This window comes from Podarcis bocagei, assembly GCF_964188305.1.
Source record: "Podarcis bocagei genome assembly, chromosome: 6".
Taxonomy (NCBI): Eukaryota; Metazoa; Chordata; class Lepidosauria; order Squamata; family Lacertidae; genus Podarcis; species Podarcis bocagei.
In genome coordinates, this window is record NC_138130.1 from 43,794,116 (window position 1) to 43,817,264 (window position 23,149).

Here is a 23,149-nt window from a genome sequence, read left to right on the forward strand (position 1 = left end):
TAATAAACAAGAATATCAAAAGCTTTTCTTCAGTGTTCCTCTGAAGAAAAGATGACCCTTTAAAATACTCATTTCACATGTAAAGCTATGCCTTTTTTTTCTTCCTCGTGTATTGTATTTCAGAAACTCTCCCATCCCTGATGTTTCTTGTTGGGACAGAATTGATGAAGAAGAAGATGGGCAGCTAGCTTCCGAAATTCAAGTGGATTCCAGTCAGTTGCCCTTAATAAAAGGGGAAGATGGGGAGCAGATCTTCAGGTTCTATTGGCTAGATGCTTATGAAGATCAGTATAATCAACCAGGTATGCATACAGTGGTACCTCGGTTTAAGAACAGCCCTGTTTATGAACTATTCGGTATACAAACTCTGCAAAACCGGAAGTAGTGTTCCGGTTAGCAAACTTTACCTCGATCTACGAATGGAAACCAAACAGTGGAAGGGCACTGGTGGTGGGAGGCCTCATTAGGGAAAGAAAGCGCTTCTCGGTTTAAGAACAGCTTTGGTTTAAGAACGGACTTCTAGAACGGATTTAGTTCGAAAACCGAGATACCACTGTACAGTGGTGCCCCGCAAGACGAATGCCTCGCAAGACGGAAAACTCGCTAGACGAAAGAGTTTTCTGTTTTGGAGGTGCTTCTCAAAACGAATCTCCTATGGGCTTGCTTCGCAAGACGAAAATGTCTTGCGAGTTCCTGCGGGGTTTTTTTCCTTTCCCCCCCTTTTTCTAAGCCGCTAAACCGCTTATCAGCTGATCCGATAAGCTGCTAAAAGCCGCTAATCCGCTAATCCGTCAATGGGCTTGCTTCGCAAGACGAAAAAACCGCTAGACGAAGAGAATCACAGAACGGATTCTTTTCGTCTTGCGAGGCACCACTGTACATAAGAAAATTCCTCTTTACTCTCCCTGTCTTCTTTTGACCAAAGTTATAAAGGACCATTTTTCAAAAGGGGCTTACTGTCCACTAGTTTCCTTGAAGCTGAATGTCTGTTATGTCTGAACGTCAAGAAAAACATCTGCTTTGATACTGACTAGGCATAAACCTAGAACTATATATTAGTATCTTCAGGTTTCAAAAGGCTGGCTGAGGCCTCAGTGCTGCAATGTGTTGGAAGACGTTGATTTGCAGTGGAGGGGAGGTGCTTTAACCCTTCAGCCATTTTCCCTGTGCAGCTTTCCCACACATGGTTATGACTATCTTCCGAAGGGCATAAAAGCTAAATGCCATTGCTTGTTTTTAATGGGCTGGATCAGTACTTTTTTCTCCCTTTCTCAGAGGAGCTCTATATCCAGGAGAAGCTCCTGCTGGAGGGAAGGGGTGGCAGAGAGTGGCACAACAGACTGTGGGGTGAAGGAGGTGATTGGTGAAAATTGCCAGGGGGACAGTCCCCTGGGTGGAATTTTACCCATTGATAATCTGGATAGAGCCCAGTAATAAGTAGCCCGATAGCACAGTGTTTCCCAACCTTTTTTGGGCAAAGGCACACTTGTTTGATGAAAAAAATCTCGAGGCACACCACCATTACAGCCCCGTGACGTCAGCGCGCAGCGTCACGCCGGGAGGGACGCACGAAAGTGTAAGTTTCAATTTTTTCCCCTCCCCCTTGCCGGGGAACCTCCAAGCTTTGGGGGTGGGGGGGGAGGAGGCAGCAAAGCGAGGCAGGAAGGAGAGCGCGGCTTGGCTGGGTGAGCTTTGGCAGGGAATGAGAGCCGCAAGGCAGGCGCTGCGGACGGAGGCGCTGCCCGCCGAGCTCGCAGGCAGCCAGGCAGGCAGACGGCGAGAGCCCCACGCTGGGCGGCCTCTCCTCGCCGCCGCCGCCCCGCCTCTCGCCGCCCGACTCGCCCGCCTCCCTCCAGGCAACATCTCGCGGCACACCAGGCAACATCTCGCGGCACACTAGTGTGCCGCGGAACAGTGGTTGGGAAACACTGCGATAGCAGCTTGCACAGTGGGGTAGAGCTGCAGCAATAGCCTCATGGCAGCAGAGTCACTGCAGTTTACTGGAAGGGGTGAGACGGTGGAGGGATCGGGGCTGTGGGGCCATGTGGGTGATGCTGGCTTGCCACCTCTTTGCTCATACCAGTAAACAGCAGTGATCCCACTGCCAAGTGGCTCCACCCCAGCCATCAAACGGCTCCTTCCCCTGCTCCAGACACACACAGAAGTCCCCGGTAAAGGCTCCCTTTTATCAGAAGTATTTTTTCCCTTTAATTTCTAGGGCTTTACCATAATGTACCTTAATTTGTATGCACATCAGATTCAGGAAGGAGTAAAATGAAGGTTAATGGCTACAGCTTGTTCAGCTCCCCCTCCCAGACGAACATTCATTTAGATCTTGGGCAGGGGATTAAACGCTGAATATACCCAATATTTTTGTGAAAGTAGCTAATGATCACTGAAGTTTGGGTGAAACTGGGGACTAATGGGAAGGGGGCAATCCTATCCCTAAAAACTCTTGTTTAGTGTTTTTACTTTTATCTTGGATTCTGCATGGTGGCTTCTGAATGGTGTATAATTATGAAAAGACTTGTTCCTTGATTATGAAAAGAGATCCTGTCGTCATAACTTTTCAAGGATGAATAATAAAGACTGCACCTGGTTTCAATTAGTAACGTAGAGGAAAATAAATTTTGGCATTACTTTTTGTTTAAAAGAATCATAATCATTATAGCAAATGAGGTATTAACTGTATTATGTGAAGGATTCATATTATACCAGGACGAATAAGAATTTCACACAGTCCCTGCACACCCACCCCATAATGGTTAGAGGGTAAGACTGCAAATGGTTTAATTTCTTGATTTCATATATCTGATATAAATCACATTAACATCAGCTAGTGGAGATATAGTTTTTGTAACTGCCCTTGCCTTTACTCATTTTTGTTGTGTGGTAGGAATGTTTAGTATTCTATGGGAAGAGGGTATGGTGATGCAGCAGAAACTCTTCTGAGCTGTTCACAAGTATTTGCATTTCAGTATTTGTAGCTGCAAGTTGCGAATGCTTGTTTTTATGTATAATAACCGTTGAGACACTTTGGACCATTAGTCTTCGAATGTATCGGCCCAGTCATTTTTGCCATCACAAGCTTGCTTTTTTCAGTCATCCTATGATATAATTCACATGCCCCTAGTCCTTTGAATGCGATAGCCATCCTCAGAATGGATTTCAAACATTTTGGGTAGTTTGCTGCACTTGTACTGACCTGCGGTTGAATGAAGATTGAAATGGGGAGACCAGGATCCACGTTGATTTCATGTAAAACGACATGTGATGTGAATGTACTCACAATATTACGATACCAAGTTATCCCAGACATTTAATGACAGATATCTTCAATACCTATATCTCCTTTGCCTGTATATTGAAGTGTTTTATAGTGACAAATTTAAGTTCGCTGATTTCAGTGGGTCTGCTCTGCATATGGCATGGTCATATACAATCCAGGAAAATGTACAACCTGCTGCTTCCCCCCCTCCAGCAGAAATAATCAAAGTGGGTTGCAAAATAAAATAAGTAAAATACAATAATGAAAGAAAATAAAAATATAATATCCAAGCACTAAAACCAGCACTAAAAATGAGGAGTACTGTACTAGGAAATAAGGAGGGGGCAAGTAACAGAAGGTATGGGGAGGCATAGTTTCAAGTTTCTTTTTGAAACAAGGTGGCATTTAATACCTTGCATGCCATCGTGATGTGTGCCTGCATAGTACAAGACTCTTAAAGCAATCACTTGACTGTGGAGTACTGACTTTCAGCAGATGGAGCTGTCAATTAGGGACTACAAATTGGAAATCATTCTGCTCCCATGGGTGAATTAGTGTGTTTATTCAGTAATTCTTAGTATTGCAGCTTTTCCATTAGCAGCTGTGCTAAGCTGTTTTGATTAACGTGCATTGTCTGTCTTTACCTTTTCATTTTAGGAGTGGTATTTCTCTTTGGTAAAGTGTGGATTGAATCGGCACAGTCCTATGTGAGCTGTTGTGTGACAGTAAAAAATATTGAGAGAACTATTTACCTACTCCCGCGTGAGTCGGTACGTCCTTTTATGCTGGAGACTTCTCTGTCATAAATTGTCTGTTTATGGAAAGTTATTCAGGCAAAATGCATTATTAGAAATTTATGGAATACTAGTGGCAGGTGCCTGGTGTTGCCTTGGAATTTTTAGAAACCAACAAATACTGTGATTTTTTTAATGGATAGTGTGATGGGTTAGGGTTACATCATGCCAAAGTCATGTTTTGGTCTACCATCTTGAATCAAAGGGGCATCCAACATCCAAACATCAACAAAGACCACTGCCTCACCTTGGGAGCTCTCAAGCCAAGTTTGTTGATGATCTCTCGAGAGATGGTTGAACTTGTGCCCTGAAAAGGGAGAAGTCATGCCAAAGTGACATATTGGTTAGCCATCTTGATTCAAAATGGTGGTCAATGGCCCAACACCAACATAAACCACCCCTACCCTTATTTCGGAAAGCCTTGTGCTGAGTTTGGCAACAATACCCCAAGGTGTGTCCAAATGCATTGAGGACGAACAAATGGAGAAATCATTTTCTGAAATATATAGTAGAAGGTATGAATACCTTTATGTAACATGGGTTGTAATCAGAGATAAGGAAGAGAGTATTTATTAAATGACTTCAGGCAATATTATACAACAAACCAATGAAACTAATAATATTAAATGGGAAGGGGGTTGGTAGTAAAGAGATTTATGTCCCAAGTCACTCTGATTACATGCTTTGGTGCCCAATCTTTACAGTCTATAAGTTTCTAGAAAACCTAAGTTGTGCCACCTCGTTGACTTCAAAATCCATCTCTGCTGTGAAGCCATTGGCTTAGCTTTAATTCCTTACTCTGTAACCCCAACTAAAAAGAAGCCAGTGTGTGTGAAACTGTTTAGCTCGCATTTATCCCTTGTTACCCCTCTCTCCTTCCTTTGCCTCCATTTCTTTGGATAGGTACTATCTCTGGCTTAGCCTGTAATTGCTGTATAAATGTTAACCAAGAACAACACATAGCAAATACCAGTTTTTAATCTTTGCAGAAGCGAATTAAGTTATCTTCTGGTGAAGAGACAGAGAATCCTGTGACTATGATGGATGTTTATCAAGAATTTAATGACAGGATTGCAGAGAAACACAAGATCATGAAGTTCAAGTCCAAGGTTGGTCTTAACCTTTTCTCCTTCATGTTTCATTTTTCTAACTGTGAAGGGCGCTCATTTTTCAGGCAGGAGAGAAGTAATAGGGAAGTATAAAAAGGTGTGTGATGTCTACACAGGTCATTTTTTCAGCCAGAACTCAGTTCTGGCACCTCTCAGGTGGGTGCCATTGCTAATCTAAGAGAACAAGGGAGGCATTCATGGTGCGTTCCAGTACCTTTCCCCCCAGAAAAATAGCACTAATTAAACTGGTAGTGTATCTTACCTAAACATCTAACATCAGATTGAGGAGTCCTTGCTGTTGCAGATGATACTGTCTCATATTTAAACCATGTTCCTTTCTTTAGAAGCAACCACCTACTTGCAAATTTACAAATTATCTGCTTTAATATGTTGTTTTAAAAATGAAACCATTATACTTTCAGGGGCTGAGGTTAATGGGTTGGTTCCCACAACACTAAACTCATGGTTTTAGCACAGGACTGGGGAACCTACAGGCCTCCAGATGTTTCTGGACTACAATTCCCAGCCATGCTGACTGATGGAGTTGGAGTCCCACAGCATGGTTCCCCACCTGAGGTTCTTAGCACTACAAAGATGAGTTTTTTGAGCCTGAACAAATTGTCGGGCTTCCTCTGCTCTTCTGTCTCTTCCCACACAACTGGGAGGAAGCCAAGGTTACTTTCATTTCAAAGAATCTTATCTTACTGATTGTGAGCCAGGAATTCTAGATTGAAACAAACTAAGCTTGCTTTAAACAAGACAACTTCTTAACCAGTTGTTTGAAACGGGTTTGTTTTGCAAGTAACTATTGTTTGTTTTATAATGGGATGCTTGTTGCATGTAATACTTGAAAGTCGTCTTAACAGAAGCCCTACTTGTGGGAGTAGGAAACAGCCTGCTCAATCTTGCTGATTCTGAGCTGCATAGGAAAGGCAGCTGTTTGCTAATGTAATTTGTCCAGTTTTTGTATTATGAATTAGCCCCACAAAAACGCATTGGTGTTGCATAATGTGTTCTCCTGCTTAAGCATAATTTGTCTCTAATTTTTGTGTTCTCAAAATGGAAACTGAAATATTTTAAAAAGCAAACAATTATTTTCCTTACCACTGCGTTATCAGGAATATGCAGGTGGTGACTATTTTGCCCATGTCCAATTGACACATGGGTCCTTTTGGACTCGGAAGAGGGCGGAACAGCCTTAGGCATGCTCCCCTGGTGCATGCGAGGGCCAGGAATGGAACCTTTGCACAAAATGGATGCCACCTGTATTGCCCAGTGGCTCTTTGCTTTATGGCACAAAGAAGTTGCAATGCTTTTTATGTGTTGTTCTATGAAATCCGTGGTGAGAGATCACCATAATATTTAGTTTTTCATTGTGAGCGTACCTTATAAGCCACCAATTTGTGTTCTGTTGCTTACATAGAACATATGGCAATTCCCCGAAGGCCTTCTTTTATTATACAATGTGGGCAAGAAACAATCTATTATCTGAGATAATGGGCCAATTCAAATGTAATAAGATGTCTGAATCCCTTTGTAAATATTAGGGAGTTTATTTTAGAAGGAGAATAGATAAATGACTTAAACTCTAACCGTCTACAATATCCAGAGTTTTATTTAAGTTAAATAACTATTTGTATGATTTCTACAACTTGACAATTGGCAGGTTATATTTTAGGAGCAGGGAAAGTTTTTCACATGGTGGTTCTTGCAGTTGAGAAGTAAATTTGGTTTTAATGAGAAAACACTTTTACAGTACATCAGTGCCTGATGAATATCTCAATTTGTATTTTGCATAGAAAGTAGAAAAGAATTATGCTTTTGAGATACCAGATGTTCCTGCAAAATCTGACTACTTAGAAGTTAGATACTCGGTGAGTAAATAGTTCTATGTTGTCTCTCTGAAAGTGACACTCACACTGAGGTTTGCATATCTTTTCAGTGCACATGATTTTTTAAAAGAAAGATTATGAAACCTAAACTCTGATGCTTAATAGAGTTTTTAAAATGGTGTGACTATTGCTCAACTTGCGCTACCTTTAGCCAATGAATATTTCCCAAACTCCTACAGTAAGTAAAGAGGAGCTAGATTTTCTAGTTAACTGCTTTGAGGAAGCATGGGCATGGTGGTCAAGCTTATTGCTTGCCTTACTGTTGCTCTGAAAACTCAGTACTTCAAGCAATGCATGTTTGGACTGATTTGAAAGCATTTTTAAAGTCCGTGGTTTAATACATATATATCATTTCCCCTTGGTGAACACTAGAATGTACATCCTCCTGTGTGCTGGAGGCAGCCTGATTTAATGTCTACTATGTCCTGAAATAGCTTGATGTTGGGAAAGATGGAGGGCACAAGGAGAAGGGGATGACAGAGGACGAGATGGTTGGACAGTGTTCTCGAAGTTACCAGGATGAGTTTGACCAAACTGTGGGAGGCAGTGGAAGACAGGCGTGCTCTGGTCCATGGGGTCCCGAAGAGTCGGAAACTGCTAAACAACAACAATGTCCTGAAACTAGGATGGTTAGGCGATTTCTGTGACAGGTTCAATGTAGCACAAGTGGGCATTCCCACACGCAATGGAGCTTTTTCTTCCTGCAACCTCTGATGTGCCTGCCATGTTTTCCTCAGAGGGTTGGTGGAGCCTCAAGCTGAGCAGGTTCAGGTGTATGAAAGAGTTCCCTGCAAGGAGCTCTCTTGTACAGCCAGACTAAACAGGATTTTTCCCCCCTTCCATCAGGTGATGCGTGGGGAGGGCAATCCTGCTTAGCGCTTACTATTGACAAGCCGCCTGTGCTGCCTCCTTCAGCTTCTGAAATCGGAGGTTGAAAGGAGCAGCAGCATGAAGTGACCTCAAAGAGCAGCACTGGGCGGGAAAAGTCCCTTCCACTGATTGGGAACCGTTTCTGCTTCCATGAGCAAGGTGAACAACTGCTGCTCATCAGCTGATGGGCAGTGCGGTTTCCTCCAGCTAACGAAAAACAGAAGCCCATTTTAAGCTCTCAGTTGTTCCTTTGAAGCCTCACCATTACCCACATATCTGTTTTTACAAGTTAGGATATTTAGGAAGACTTGCAACACATAGTAACGGTTCGTTGAAATGCTTCCATTCTCAGGCTGAGTACGGTCGGCTTCCTCAAGACCTGAAAGGAGAGACATTTTCTCATGTGTTTGGAACTAACACTTCTAGTCTTGAACTATTCTTGATGGGCAGGAAGATTAAAGGACCAAGCTGGCTGGAAATAAAAGACCCACGTATGAATATTACATGTGGAATATGTTATGGATCCCTTGTATGCATGCACAAATGGAGTGGAGTTGTTCAGAGCAGTGCTTAGCTTGTTTAATGGTTGCCAACTTGAAAAGGGAAATGTTACGAAAATGTTTTTTTTTAGAATTTGTCAATTTTCAAAGTGAAGAATGCTCCTTCAGGCAGTCATCGTCTTGTAAAACTAATTTTATTTTTAATCTTACTACTTTAGACTTGGTTAAATCTATACTAGGTTTAATCTACTCGTGTTCCCCAAATGGCACCTGTTGTTCTGTTGTAATTTAGCTGTTGTGTATGTGATAGCTTAATATAAAGGTACGGCCATCTTAAAATGGCTCAGGTCCTAGTCCAAGTAAAATAAGTTGTGACTGAGCTGCTATGGACTGATTTTCACATAATCCTTAATCATGAATTAGCGCTACGTGGACTATCATGAGCCTGTGTGCAATGTTGGACTCTCACGTCCCCACCCCGCACCTGGCCATCTGGGAGGAGGGTTAAAATAAACTGTTTTATTTCAGTGATGGTAAGGCTGCACTCCTCTACCGGGAAGTACATCCTATTGAACTCAATGAGGCTTTTAAGGAGATGGTGCCATCAGTCAAAACGTTATCTGGCTTAGAGTCTAAGCATGCGTGTAGCAAGAAGAATAGGGTTAGGATTAGGGTTGCTTCTGGGCTTAACATGCTTTGGTTAGTGTGTTTCATTTCAGGTAGTAAGACCAAGACCTAGGGGAAATGTAGAATGAAAAATATTTGTTATAACTGTACAGTGGTACCTCGGGTTAAGTACTTAATTCATTCTGGAGGTCCGTTCTTAACCTGAAACTCTTCTTAACCTGAAGCACCACTTTAGCTAATGGGGCCTCCTGCTGCTGCTGCGCCGCCGCTGCACAATTTCTGTTCTCATCCTGAAGCAAAGTTCTTAACCCGAGGTACTATTTCTGGGTTAGCGGAGTCTGTAACCTGAAGCGTATGTAACCTGAAGCATATGTAACCCGAGGTACCACTGTATTATGCTATGCTTAATCTTAGTGTTGAAATGTTCTATTTGTTGAGAAAAAGTTATAAGTGTAATTATTGTTTAAATATTGGGTATACTTATGTGCATGTTCTGTGTTACCTCAGAGCTCTTGAACCAGCCAGTCAGTTGGTGTAAGGTAGAATTAGTGGCCCAGAAGCCTGACTTGGTGAATGTGGTGAAAGATCTCCCTCCACCGCCTCTTGTGATCATGTCTCTCAGTATGAAGACAGTTCAGAACACGAAGAGTCATCAGAATGAGGTGAGTCATGAACTTTATTATGTACAGGGGGAAACTCCACAATTAAACTAACTAAGGCTTCTCTAGCTATATGTGCTGTTGATTTCAAATCCTATGGATCTGGAAGCACACTTCTGCTAGTGGACTTCAGAATGTGGAGTGAATTGCCCCAACCTGCTTGCAGCATAAGACCTGGAGATCTTGCCAGAACTGTAAATGCCCCAAAATTTGTTCTTATACTGTCTCTCCCTCCCCCCCTGTAGTTTTACAATAATAATGTGACATGTGATCCAGGCTATTGACAAACTGCTGATGTAGGAGTTTGTTGCATCTTTCCATTAGTATGAGTTGTTCATGTGTTTATCAGACAAGAAAGGGATTATAGCCCTATTAAAACTAGTCAAGTACTAAACAAGACATACGGTTTGATTTGCTAAACCGCTTACTAAATATGTGCTTAATTTAACATATGGATGAGACCTTGTTTAAAAAGGTTAACTAACTTCATTAGTGTCATTTTCATTCTCTTTTTAAACTTTTGTCTGTGCAGATTATGGCTATTACATCTTTAGTGCATCACAAATTTTGTGTGGACAAAGCACCACCCGTACCTCCCTTTCAAACTCACTTCAGCGGTAAGTATAAGTAGAACCTCTTTGCGTTTAATTATTTTCTCCCACTTACCACATTGACAGCACAAATGAAAGCTTGAATGTGACTTGGCAGAACATGTGACTTGGCAGAACATGTGACTTGGCAGAACATTGCTTCAACCTTGGAAAGCCACTGTCAGTCAGTGCAGGCAATATTGAACTAGTTGGATCAATTGTCTAACTTCGCATGAGGCAGTCTCCTATGTCATTCTGCAGTGAAGAGTTTTACAGTTGTACCTTGGTTGGTGAATGGAATCCGTTCCGGAAGTCCGTTTGACAACCAAGGCGCGGCTTCCGATTGGCTGCAGGAGCTTCCTGCACTCAATTGGAAGCCGTGTCAGACATTCAGCTTCCCAAAAAGTTCACAAACCGGAACACTCACTTCTGGGTTTGCAGCATTTGGGTGCCAAAATGGATGAGTGCCAAGGCGTTCGACAACCAAGGTACGACTGTAGTTTGATATGAGAGCATTTCTACATTTCCACATGTCACAGAAATCTAGGAAGACAACTAAATTAAGTAGCATTGTAGTCATCAAGGTTTGAAAACAATTTTTGTTTTTCAAAATGGTGTCTGTCCCTAATTTCCCTGCCCTATGGAAAGCTTCTGTATATTTGAACAACATTTGTTGCAAGCCATACATTGTTTTCATGATAAATATTGTTCTAGCCAAAGCACTTACAGCACATAAAGCCATTTAGCTAAGCTCCATATTGTATATTTCTCATTGACCTGGTTGTTTCCTTTGCAGTTATTTCCAAACCAAATGATTGCATTTTTCCATATGACTTCAAAGAAGTAGTTAAGAAGAAGGTAACTTTGTGTTTCTTGTACATTGGTTTGCGTTCTGTAGTCTCCATCTTTGGAAAAGCTTTGGACATGCACAAAGCTTTCATGCACTTTGGCCTGGTTTGGAAGTAATCTTATCTTGGCTTGCCAAGATATGTACGAGCTTTGTGCCTGATCTCCTTGACTTTGCACCATATTTTCCTCCCCCAGTATCTATGATTGAACATATCCTGGGTTAATCATAATCTTCGGTGACGACCCAAGTGGAAAAGTATGGCTACCAAGTTGGGAACAAACAGAATCTGTATCCATGATTTGAAATTGCATTAAAATTCTAGGTTATTCCAAATTTGATAACTTTAGTTTCATACTAAAGTTTCATACAGATGTAACAAGAAATTTTGGTTAATTAACACAGAAATATTTAAATCATGGGTGACTGAGGAGGAATAAGTTATTATGAGGACAAAGCTTTCAGATACAAGTGTTGTGCATATTTCTGCTTAATTTTTTTTAAAAATATATACTTTATTAATTAAAATTTTCCATACTTGGTACAGATACAACATCCAATATTGCAAACTCTCACAACTGAGACACAATGCATAATGTAAAGTAAAATAAAGCAGGCATAGGCTATGTTATAATCAAACCAGTGATCAGAAATGCTTAGGAATTACATCCACAAGGGTCCTTGCAGAATTGGAGCATATTTCAGCTTAAACTGAGAGATGTTATGAATTGGGTCTTTATGAAATAATGATAATATTATTATTTATTTCATGTCTTACTGACCGTTCACCACAAGCTCCTAGGGTAGGTTAAAGCCATTTAAAAATACAATTTTAATAACAATTTAAACAGTAAAAACAATTTGCCTCCAAATTGCATCGTAATGGATTAAGGAAAATACGTAGGAAAAAAATACTATCAGCTTCTCACTAATTTAGCTGTCCTTTTCTATTGCAGTGGGCCGGGAAGGGTTTCTGTATAATCTTTGTATAGTATATAAAGATTTCCAATAAGTTTAAAGAATAATAACAATTCTAAAACTTTGTTATTTGTGCTTAAATGTTCTTGGTTTCATTTAAACATGCATAATTAAGCATAGGATTGATGTGCAAAACTTTTAATTTTTTGAACATTTGGATTATTTAAATTTTGTGTTTATTTAGAATGCTAAAATAGAGATTGCCACAACAGAGAGGACACTACTGGGATTTTTTCTGGCAAAGGTTCATAAAATTGATCCAGATGTTATTGTCGTAAGTGGCTTTTTATATCTGCTTCTGAGATCCTTTTACACATTATTTTTTGCTACGTTACTTTAAGGGGATGGAATGTTGATTAATATTTTAACATAATGTGTTACTAATGAAGACTTACAGTAATGGAGGACTCCAGTGGGGTGGCTGGGAAAGATTTTTAGATGGGGTATTGGCAAATGGCACTGTTTTGACCATATGAGAAGAGATTTTCAGAAATGAAAGGAAGACTAGGCAACGTTAGTTAGTTAGTTAGTTAAGAGTTGTGGTCTCTTGAGGGTTATCTGCTGGGAGCTTTGTGTTGGTGGTGGATAGAGCCAGAGTAATCTGGAATATTGACTGTCTTGCTTCAGTTTCCCCCATAGCTACCTCAGTTCCTAATCTGGTTCAGGGCTATTTAGAGGTAGAGCACAGTTTGGTTACTTTCAAATAAGTATATAGACCAATACAGCTACTAAATGTGGGAAGCAGTTAGAAGTAATTTCTTTCTAACTTTACTGTGTTTTCTCCCTCCCTCCCTTCCCCTTTCCCTATGGCAGCCTATTTTATCTCAGATAATTGGGAGAAATTGTACACTTTGAAGACATGTCAGGGCACCGCATGTTGCTCACCTCTGAATGATAGAAAGTAAGAGGCAGAGAGTGCTGATAATAATAATAATAATAATAATAATAATAATAATAATAATAAAAAAAAAATTTATTTATATCCCGCCCTCCCCAACCAAAGCTGGGCTCAGGGTGGCTAACAACAATAAAATAGCGCAACATTCTAAAAACATTTCATTATAAAAATTAATTAAAATCATATTGATGGCAACCATTAAGCTAAAGTTCTGTGAAGATTGCCAGAGGAGGGAGTCAGGCTGTGCCCTGACCAAAGGCCTGGTGGAACAGCTCTGTCTTGCAGGCCCTGCGGAAAGATGTCAAGTCCTGCAGGGCCCTTGTCTCTTGTGACAGAGCGTTCCACCAGGTTGGAGCCGCAGCCGAAAAAGCCCTGGCTCTAGTTGAGGCCAGCCTAACCTCTCTGTGGACTGGGACCTTCAGGATGTTTTTGTTTGAAGACCGTAAGTTCCTCTGTGGGACATACTAGGAGAGGCGGTCCCGTAGGTACGAGGGTCTTAATGATGATGCTATGTCTGAAGGAAAAGGACAGAGTAGGCAGGACCTGTGTAACAGAAACCTAGGAATGATAGGTAGTGGAGTTGAGGACAGACCTAGTGAGAGTGGAGTTGGTGACATGTGAATGTCTTTTGTGTTGCTTCATTCACATGAGCATTAATAATGTGATACATCAAAGGAAGGACTTCAAATAGTATGGACCCTTGCCATCTCTGTTGTTTTAAGCTGAATACACAAGAGTAGGTATATACTGTATAACTGCTTGTTTTTGTTTCCTTTTCTTTCTTTTTAAGGGACACAATATTTATGGGTTTGATCTGGAACTTCTTCTCCAGAGAATTAACTTCTGCAAAGTTCCACATTGGTCTAAGATAGGTCGACTGAGGAGATCAAACATGCCAAAGCTTGGGGTAAAATGTTGCTTATGTTGCATTGCTGTATTGAATGTGATTAAAGATGAATTATTTTAGTTGCTGTACTTTGAATGTCTTGCTTGATTGTTTTGACTATAGTCATGTATCATGACAACATTCCAATTTAGATTTTGGTAATGTTGTTAAGAGTCGTATTTCAGCCATGAGACAAAGCTAAGCAAATTTAGTTTACTTGTCTCAACTAGATGGAGTTATTGACAGATTAATGACTAACAGGGGTGCTTTTGTGTATGGTAAATTGTGGGGGAAATGTATGTTGGCTTGACTGGCAAATCATTCCTTTGAGAATAGTTAAGGTTTTCTAGTTCTGCTGTATAAAGCTCTCTACATGTGTCATAGTTAATTGTTATCTACTCAGAAAGGATTTTACTCAGACTACCCCCCCCCCTTTCACATTGCTACAACATACTCTAGTACTGTGCTGGTAAAGAAACTAACCAGCACACTTTTTTCTATAGTTATTGTTTAGGTATTTTAATGCATCTGCATGATGATTGCACTATACCATTAATCTTGGCAAAACCAAATTCTTGTGGCATTGACACTGTTCAGTGGTATATGTGCCAACAGTGTGTGCATATTCTTATACATGTATACATGCGCAGGTGTGCTGTCCCACACACATTATAAGGAATATATATCTCTATTTAACAAGTGTCATTTATTTCCCCAATGTGTTTTGTTTTCACAATATGGAAAATGTTTTTTGACTTGTGGCACCTATTGAATGAAAGCCTTCTGTTTTCCTTTATCCTGTTACTTTGTGATTTTTGATTTATGCCCTGATTTACGCCCTGGTCTTGATGATGCCCTGGCATTCTTGAACTTTTTTTTAAGAACAGAAAAAGTTCTCATTCAAAATAAGATAGGTAAAGAGCCAACACTGGTGTGGCTTAGATAGAAAAAAAAATTCTCTTGTGTTAATGAAGCAGAGACCTATAAAGTCAGAACTATGAATTTGTTAGTTGTAAGTCCCCTCATTGGACGAGCTTTTCTCTCGTGTTTGCGACGATTAAAGTCCTTTGCAGCCATTACAAGGTTGTTGAGGTGCATCTGCACACAAGAGAGAAGCAACTTCTGTGTGATGTAAAAACTGTGTTATAATTAGTCCACAACAGAAATATAGCAATGATACAGAATCTGAAGATGTATTTTTCTTTCATGGCAATTAAGGGTCGTAGTGGATTTGCTGAAAAGAATGCAACTTGTGGCCGAATGATTTGTGATGTAGAAATTTCAGCAAAGGAGCTGATTCGTTGCAAAAGTTACCATTTGTCAGAGCTTGTGGGTCAAATTTTGAAAATGGAAAGAGTGGCGATTCCATCTGAAGAGTTACGAAATATGTACAGGTATGCTGCTAAATACATTTCTTGTTATAGCAATCCCATTAGCAATAAGAACATCAGAGCCTACTAGATCAGTTCATCTTGTCCAGCATCCTTTTCTCACAGTGGCCAAGCAGATTGCCTGTTGGAAACACATAAGTAGGATATAAGCCCAAGAGCACTCTCTCCTGTGGTTTCCAACAACTGGTATTCAGGATAATTATTGCCTCCCAACTGTGGAGGCAGAGCATAGCTTTAATGGCTGGTGGTCATTGATAACCCTCTGCTCCATGTATTTTTCTAATCCTCTTTTAAAGCCATCTAGGTTGGTGGCCTAGCTAAAACAGTGGTGGAATTTATTCACTTATAGAATAGAGACAGGGAATTAAACACTGCCCTGGGAACTACAGATCATTTATTGGCTAGGAGTCCATCATCTATAACCCCACAGCAGTTTTCATACAGCTATGAAACCAATATGAATAAAATGCTTGAGGTAAAACATCATCAATAAAATAAAAGCAACAGTAGATACAATGATACAAGTATTGACTAGTGACTAACAGCAGTCCAGTTTTGGCTTCCAAAAGCACAAGAAAACAGATAAATAAAACCATATAGCAGAAGCCCATCTGTGTTGTGGTCATCCATGGGAGTTCCTTAACTAGGGTGCCATTACAGAGAAGTCTCTGCTCATAGTCCCCATCAGATAAGCTACATTTTTCAGTAGGACTGCAAGTAGGAACCCCCTCCACAACCTTAAGGCACAGAGTTGTGGGCATGGGAAGAGACACTTGGTTTCTAGACCCTTTATCATCTTGGTTGCCCTCTGCACACATTCCAGCTTGTCAATATCCTTGTTAAAGTGTGGTTTCCAGAACTGTATTCCAGGTGTGGTCTGACCAAGGCAGAATAGAGCGGGACTCATCCCTGGTGGTCTAAAGAGAAGGCTTTGTGACATCTCTTGCAACAAACAGAGCCTGGCTCTGTTTGAATCTAACCCCTGATGGATACTTCTGTGCAGTCATGATATTACAACAGTTCTTGAAATCATGACTTACTGGAATATTGTACAGGTGCTGCTACTCCTATTTTTTCTTTCACACTCTTTGCAGTTAAAATGGGAGTTCCATTTTGTTTTAAATTTGCACTGTAAGCAATCATTTGTGAGCTCTGGCTTTATGGGCATTGTGATAACGATTTGAATCTGCATGCCTTTAGAACATGTGGCAGAATTTATTAAAATTTCCTCTTCCTTTTCTTCTTTTAGTGATTCCCGTCATTTACTTTACATGCTGGAGAACACCTGGACTGATGCCAAGTACATTTTACAAATAATGTGTGAGCTCAATGTTCTTCCACTAGCCTTACAGATTACCAATATTGCTGGCAATGTTATGGTAAATTTCATTTCTTAGCAAATTTACATCTCCGTTATTATATCTGATTTGAATATACAATCTTATTCACAAAACTGGTTCCTTTACAAAAGGATATATATATTAAGCCTCATGACGGGAGGTTCATAATAGAGATGTGTTGATCAAGTCAAAGGGAGCAGATTGATGTTACAGATTCCAAGCAGAGCAAAGACAAAACACCTTAAAGCCCAATAATACAATTTCTGAAAAATATTTAAAGCAAATGCTATTAATGCAATACCATTGTTGGCGTTTTGATTTCTGTTTCAACCTGTAACTAATTGGCTTTTATTTCCTTACAGTCGAGGACGCTGATGGGTGGGCGAGCAGAGCGTAATGAATACTTGCTCCTGCATGCATTTTATGAAAAAGATTATATTGTGCCAGATAAGCAGCTCTTTAAAAAGTCTCAGCAGAAGCAGGTGAGTAATTTTTTCAGCCCCTCTACATTTGTTACTTTTGGTTTATAGCAGGCACATTTACTGTTATGTGCACAAGCTGTGATGATCAAACTCTTGTGACACCCCTCAACTCTTCTCATCTATGCCAGGGGGTGACAATCGGAATTGTCTAGTTTTAGCCAGACCAGACTTTCCCATTAAGTCTGAACATGGTGAACTCTGGTTAGTTGAAAAGCTTGGCTTGTTTGAACTAATCGTAACTCTAAATGAACCAGATAACCAGAATTGTCCATGTTCAAACTCAACATGTTAATTTAAAACTGACAGTAGAAGTTTTTGACCTCCCTCTTCCCCTCATTTTCATGCACCAGAGAAGTAATTAAGCACTAAGCTTGTCCCTCATGTCCATAATGCTAAGCTATTCTTCAGTATTAGGTCTGAACCAGAATACTGTTTTGTTCTTCCACGGCATCAGAAAGTTGGTATTTTGGAGAGGTGTTTGTTTTTGGTTTTGGGTTGTTGCTGCACATCTATATATATATGGTGCTGTACAGAGAATGACAGACCCTGGGCCTGTCTAGCCTAGCACGGTCCGCACTAAGTCTCCATATAATTAGAGCTTCAGTTTTGGCTTATTCTTATGTCTCATACAGCTGGAAGATGATGAAGATATTGAAGGTGATCAGAACAAATCAAAGATAGGTCGGAAAAAAGCAGCCTATTCTGGAGGTTTAGTTTTGGATCCCAAAGTGGGTAAGAACTGCAGCTTCACTACTTGAAATGGTAGATCAAATAAAAAAGGTGATGAAGATACACTAAAATAAGTCATACAATCCTTTCTAAAGTCCTCCTATACTTCCTGTTCCTTTTTTTTTTCTAGTGAAGCACAAAAATGACGATAGTGGGATTTTTCTTATACTGCAGATTGTGAAAATACCATAGCTGTTTCTATTTTGAGAATGCAGGAACAAACATTAGCTTTAATTTAGAGAATAGTATATCTCCTCTTGAATGTGGAGGAGGAAAATGCGTACTTTATGGCAGTTAGATCTAACTGAGATGTGTGGCAGTAATCCCCGCCCGCTTATATTGGAGCATGTGGGAAGAGAACAATTGTGTTTGAATTTGTATTTAATATCAAATACGTAAAGTGTATATAATATGAAGAATGATGATGAATAATTGGGACTTTCAATTAAGGTATGTCTTTGATAAAGGACTGGATGGGGTGTAACATGCTGATGCATAATCCAGACAAAATAGAATTCCTGTTTATATGGGGTTTGGGTTTACAACTTTTCTTGGATGAGGCTTCACTGCGCCTAAAAGATGAGCATCTTTCAGGTTTGTGTGTACTCCTTCAATTGGCACTCTTGTAGGATGTGAAAGTAGTGTTGGTGGCATAAAGTGCTTTTCTTTGAGCTTCAACTAGTTCACCAGGTATGACCCTTTGCTCTTATGGTGCATCTCCATCTGTAAGACATACATTTCTACTCATACCTGGACAACATCTTGTCCCGGGGCCTTTCTCTTGCCCAGGCCACCCAGGACCTATAAACCACCCTGATGTGTCTATAACATGTGTTGTTAATCAGCCGGCTCAAGAACCACCAGCAAGCACACATCAGGTGTCTTGGTCCAGATAGAGTCCAGAAGATTCAGTAGACAATCATGCCCTTCCAACTGCTCAAAATAGTGAACCTGCTGCAACTTGCCCACGTCCTCAACATGATGTCCTGAACTTAGATCCTCCTACCTTGGGCCTAAATTTTCCCTCAATCCTACTCCGATGGCTACTGTTGCTCTTCAAAGAGAAATTAGACCACCATAAGGTTGACCTTACGCTTGACATTTAGGAGGCTTTCTGCTGGTAGACAAACTCTCACAACCTCAAGAGTTCCTCTTGAAGTTTCCACGTAGATAATTAAAATGATGGGCACTAGTCTCCATGGCTGCGAAAAATACTACCTAGCACAGATGACCTGGGGAATGACAGAAATAGGTCACAGCGTAAATTGGCTGGCTTGCAACATTTAAAAACACCCTTATAGAATACAGAGTAATAAAAACAATAACAATAATGAAAATACAGGACCGTCTCTCCTGGTACGCCCCGCGGAGGACCTTACAGTCCACAAACAATAATACAGTAGTACCTCTGAATGCGAACGGGATCCATTCCCAGTGACTAGCATCATCTACACCTTAGTTTTCGAAGGCCTGTCTGACTTAGGAAGTTCTTAGCCTCATATCTCCACCAAATGTGCCTCTGATGTTGCTGAGAACAAGACAAGGTCTTCATCTGAGGATCTTAGCGCCCAGGCAGGTTTGCATAGGGAGATAAGATCTTTCAGATGGACCCAAGCCATATAAGACTTTATAGGTCATTACCAGCATTTGAATTGTGCCCAAAAAAGGACTGGCAGCCAGTGATGTTGGTTTAACAGGGGACTAATATGCTACCTGTAACTTGGACCAGCTGAAGCTTCCAAACACTTTTGAAAGGTAGCCCTATGCAGAGTGTGTTGCATCAGTCCAGCCAGACTGTAACTAAGGCATGCTTCACCATGGCCAGATCAGATATCTCAGGGAATGGGTGTGTGATCCATAATTGTGCAAATGCATTCCTGGCCACCACTGAAATATGGGCATCCAGGTTCAGGGCTGAACCCAACCAAACTGCAAGTTTGAGACTTCAAGTGGAGTGTAACTTCATTGAACACAGGTTGAATCCCTGTTCTCTCATCTGCCTTGCAACTGACCAGGAACACCTCTGTCCCTACCTGAGATGGTGATGATGATGATGATTAATTATAGATTTCCTTAGTTTACAAAAGTATGTGCATTGTTGTACACAGAATAAAGTTGGGGAAGAAGAAGGGGAGCGAGGAGTGGTAAACTTATATTCTTATACTTAGGGTGTATGTGGGGTTTTTATGTCAGCGTCATTTCGGTAGGTTCTCTTTCTGTTTGTTTTTTATATTTCCTTGGTAGTGAGAGAGGTTGGGTGTGGGACCCAGGGTGTGATTGATTGTGTTTAGTTGGCTGCAATGAGGTTTGTTTGTGTGTGAAAGCTGGGGGGGGGGGGTTGTTGGGTCAAGTTAGCTAGATTGATTCATATGCTGTCGTGTCCCTACCTGAGTTAAACTTATCCAGTCCATTACTGAGATCACACACTGATTTAGAACAGAGTTGTGTGTCATCAGCATACTGATGGCATCATACTCCACAATTCTGTATGACCTCTCCCAGTGGTTTCATGTATTTGTTCAATAGCGTGGAGGACAAGATGGAGTCCTGAGGTATCCCACATGTCAACAGCCACGGAGTCGACCAGGAGTCCCCAGCACTACCTTCAGAACTTGTACCTTCTAGAAGGACTAGCGCCACTGTTAAACAGTGCCCCTAAGTCTCATCCCTGACAGTGATCCAGAAGGATGCTATTGGGAGGTCCAGCAGATCCAACAGGGGCATACTCCCCCTGTCCAGCTCCTGGTGTAGATCATCCACCAAGATGATCAAAGCAGTCTCTGTTCTATAACCGGGCCTAAAGCCAGATTGAGATGGATCTAGATAATCTGGTTTATCCGTTTCATTTTGTATACCGAGTATGTGTATAACAATCCTCTCTGCTGCAGCTTATAAGTGGATGCTTGCAGTTTCACATGGTGTCTCCTTTCTGTGGTGACAACTGTGCAGAAGCATCCCAGAGTAACACTGAAGCTATCTGTTCATCCCTGGATAGTTAACAGGGTTGGATCGTTCCACTTCTGACATATCTGCACCATAGACTGGTGATATAGTGTAGTGTTTAGAAATAATGCAAGTGTTTTTCAGACCTGAATGCTGACAGAATCACATGGACACACATTGATTTCATAATAAACCAGAGTACTTTTGAAGGAATCTGACTTTAAATGTCCCCCTCACCAATGACTCTTCACTCGCGTTCTGGTGTTCTTTTACAGTGTACTGCAAGTAACTTGTCTCTCACAGTCTCCATAGTAGGTATATATTGTAATGTGAATCTTGTGTGTGTATATTTTTAATTTCAGGTTTTTATGACAAGTTCATCTTGCTCCTCGACTTCAATAGCTTATACCCTTCAATTATCCAAGAGTTTAACATCTGTTTTACAACAGTTACCAGGGTGTCTTCAAGTGTGCCAAAAAAGACAGAGGTGTGTGTTTAATTTGACAGGAGCTTTTAATGTTTGATTGTTAAAAAAGATCATATGTTTATATTCAAGAATACATTGAAGTCTCCTTAGACATTGCGGCTGTATTTAGTAATTGTAGTGTATTGCATGATACCATGTTTAATAGTATAATTTTTCATTATAAATTGTGCATAATCTCATGAAATCAGATTGGTTCCACCTTGACATGGAGTTCATTATATCTTCCTTTTTAGCAGCTGCATAGTATTTTTGTGACATTAAAAAGTGTACATGGACCCTCCTTGTTTTCTTACATGCTTAGCTTATTCCCCATTTTTCCATGTAAAACTGGATCAGTCTTGCTTGCTGAAACAATTTTTCTACACCCTGTCCTTGTAAAGTTCATTAAATATGTATATAAACTATTTTTTTACATGATTTATCTGCCTATATGCCTATGAGATGGCAACGATGGCATTGTATCATCCAAGTATTGTTCAGCAGAACTGTTGCAGACAAGGAAGGCTTTGATCTTTTTTGCTATGTGTTCAAAGTGGCTTTGTATACTTCTCAGGTGGTATCCAATCTGGGTAACTAGGTTACAGAACCAGGCTTAGCTTATGCCTTCAGAACATGCATTGGCCAGCCCAGGATAGTGCAGATGTACCTTATACTCTACTTTGAGGTTTTCACTAGATATTTTGTCAATACCATTTATTTTCTTTATCTGTTTATTTAGTCATTAAATTTGTTTCCTGTTCTTTCTCCCAAAGGAGAAAAAGTCAAAGGAGTGTACTCAACTTCTGCTAGTCCAATAAAAACAAATCCACATTTTTGTGTTAATGGTTACCTGTCTGAGGTTACTTGGGCCACTTTCAGCCTCTGGTCCTCATGCATGCTTATGGTTTCCTTGCGGCACCAAGATCCTGTGTCCATTTAGGTTCCTTTCAGCTCATAGATGGGGCATGCGAACCGGAAGAGACTAGCAGTTTTAGGTTAGAACCAGGAGTTTGTCCTTGGTTGGGTGTGAAGTGCCAACTTTCCCCAAGGGGATGGTGATTAGGCCCTTAATCATGAAAACACCTTTTGGGTTATTTATATGCCAGTTGTTCACGTTCCCTTCTTGGGGAAAGTAGGTGTCATCTCCCGAATGAGACGATTTGGGCACAAGACAGAGACCCACCGGGGGGAATTCCTCCAGAGAGTAGATATCAATCTGAATGCCGATGGTTCTGGAAGGAATGGTTATCTGACCTAGTTGGGATGTCTTCTCCATTAGGGTCTTTTGAGATAGAACCCAGCGGCATATCCTTGTTCATATGACAGGGTGGAAGTAGCAGTTTCAGGAATTGTTTCAGGTTATTCTGGTAGTATTAACTTGTCAAACTAATAACTTCACAGGATGGAGAAGAAGAAATTCCAGAATTGCCAGATTCATCGCTAGAAATGGGAATCTTGCCTAAAGAGATCAGGAAGTTAGTTGAACGAAGGCGTCAAGTGAAACAGTTGATGAAACAGCCAGACTTAAATTCTGACCTCTACTTACAGGTATATCTAACAGAATGAAAATGTCTATTGTTGCGAAACTAGACCAAGATCCTGCTTGTTTGTATACATTTCTTCTCCAAGGCTAATCTTTAAATGTAAGAAATGAATATATAGGGCAATTTTTTTGCTGCTCTTTCTAATTTCTGTTAGGCTAGCCTATCTTGCTTCTTATAGAAGGGGCTAAAATGAGCAGCTAGATAATATTTGCCAGCGCAATTAACAGGACAGGCACCCACCCCCACTTACATGCATGCCACTCGCGGATGACTGCATTTAAATGGGTCACTGCTAAATAAGTAAGTAGATTGGACTTCAATCGACCAGGAGCACTG

At 40.6% G+C, this 23,149-nt stretch overlaps 1 protein-coding gene across 1 annotated transcript in view; it reads left to right on the top strand.

Moving 5' to 3' along the window:
* The window catches only part of POLA1 (DNA polymerase alpha 1, catalytic subunit), a 180,957-nt gene that overhangs the window by 12,929 nt on the left and 144,879 nt on the right, over positions 1 to 23,149 (top strand). Inside the window, exons 10-25 of the mRNA XM_081197774.1 lie at positions 124 to 302; positions 3,926 to 4,038; positions 5,052 to 5,171; positions 6,971 to 7,045; positions 8,286 to 8,424; positions 9,568 to 9,722; positions 10,252 to 10,336; positions 11,106 to 11,167; positions 12,319 to 12,408; positions 13,823 to 13,939; positions 15,137 to 15,312; positions 16,559 to 16,688; positions 17,012 to 17,131; positions 17,764 to 17,863; positions 21,166 to 21,290; positions 22,671 to 22,817. Coding sequence (XP_081053900.1) covers positions 124 to 302; positions 3,926 to 4,038; positions 5,052 to 5,171; positions 6,971 to 7,045; positions 8,286 to 8,424; positions 9,568 to 9,722; positions 10,252 to 10,336; positions 11,106 to 11,167; positions 12,319 to 12,408; positions 13,823 to 13,939; positions 15,137 to 15,312; positions 16,559 to 16,688; positions 17,012 to 17,131; positions 17,764 to 17,863; positions 21,166 to 21,290; positions 22,671 to 22,817 — 1,933 coding nt within the window. The remainder of the gene's footprint in view (positions 1 to 123; positions 303 to 3,925; positions 4,039 to 5,051; positions 5,172 to 6,970; positions 7,046 to 8,285; positions 8,425 to 9,567; positions 9,723 to 10,251; positions 10,337 to 11,105; positions 11,168 to 12,318; positions 12,409 to 13,822; positions 13,940 to 15,136; positions 15,313 to 16,558; positions 16,689 to 17,011; positions 17,132 to 17,763; positions 17,864 to 21,165; positions 21,291 to 22,670; positions 22,818 to 23,149) is intronic.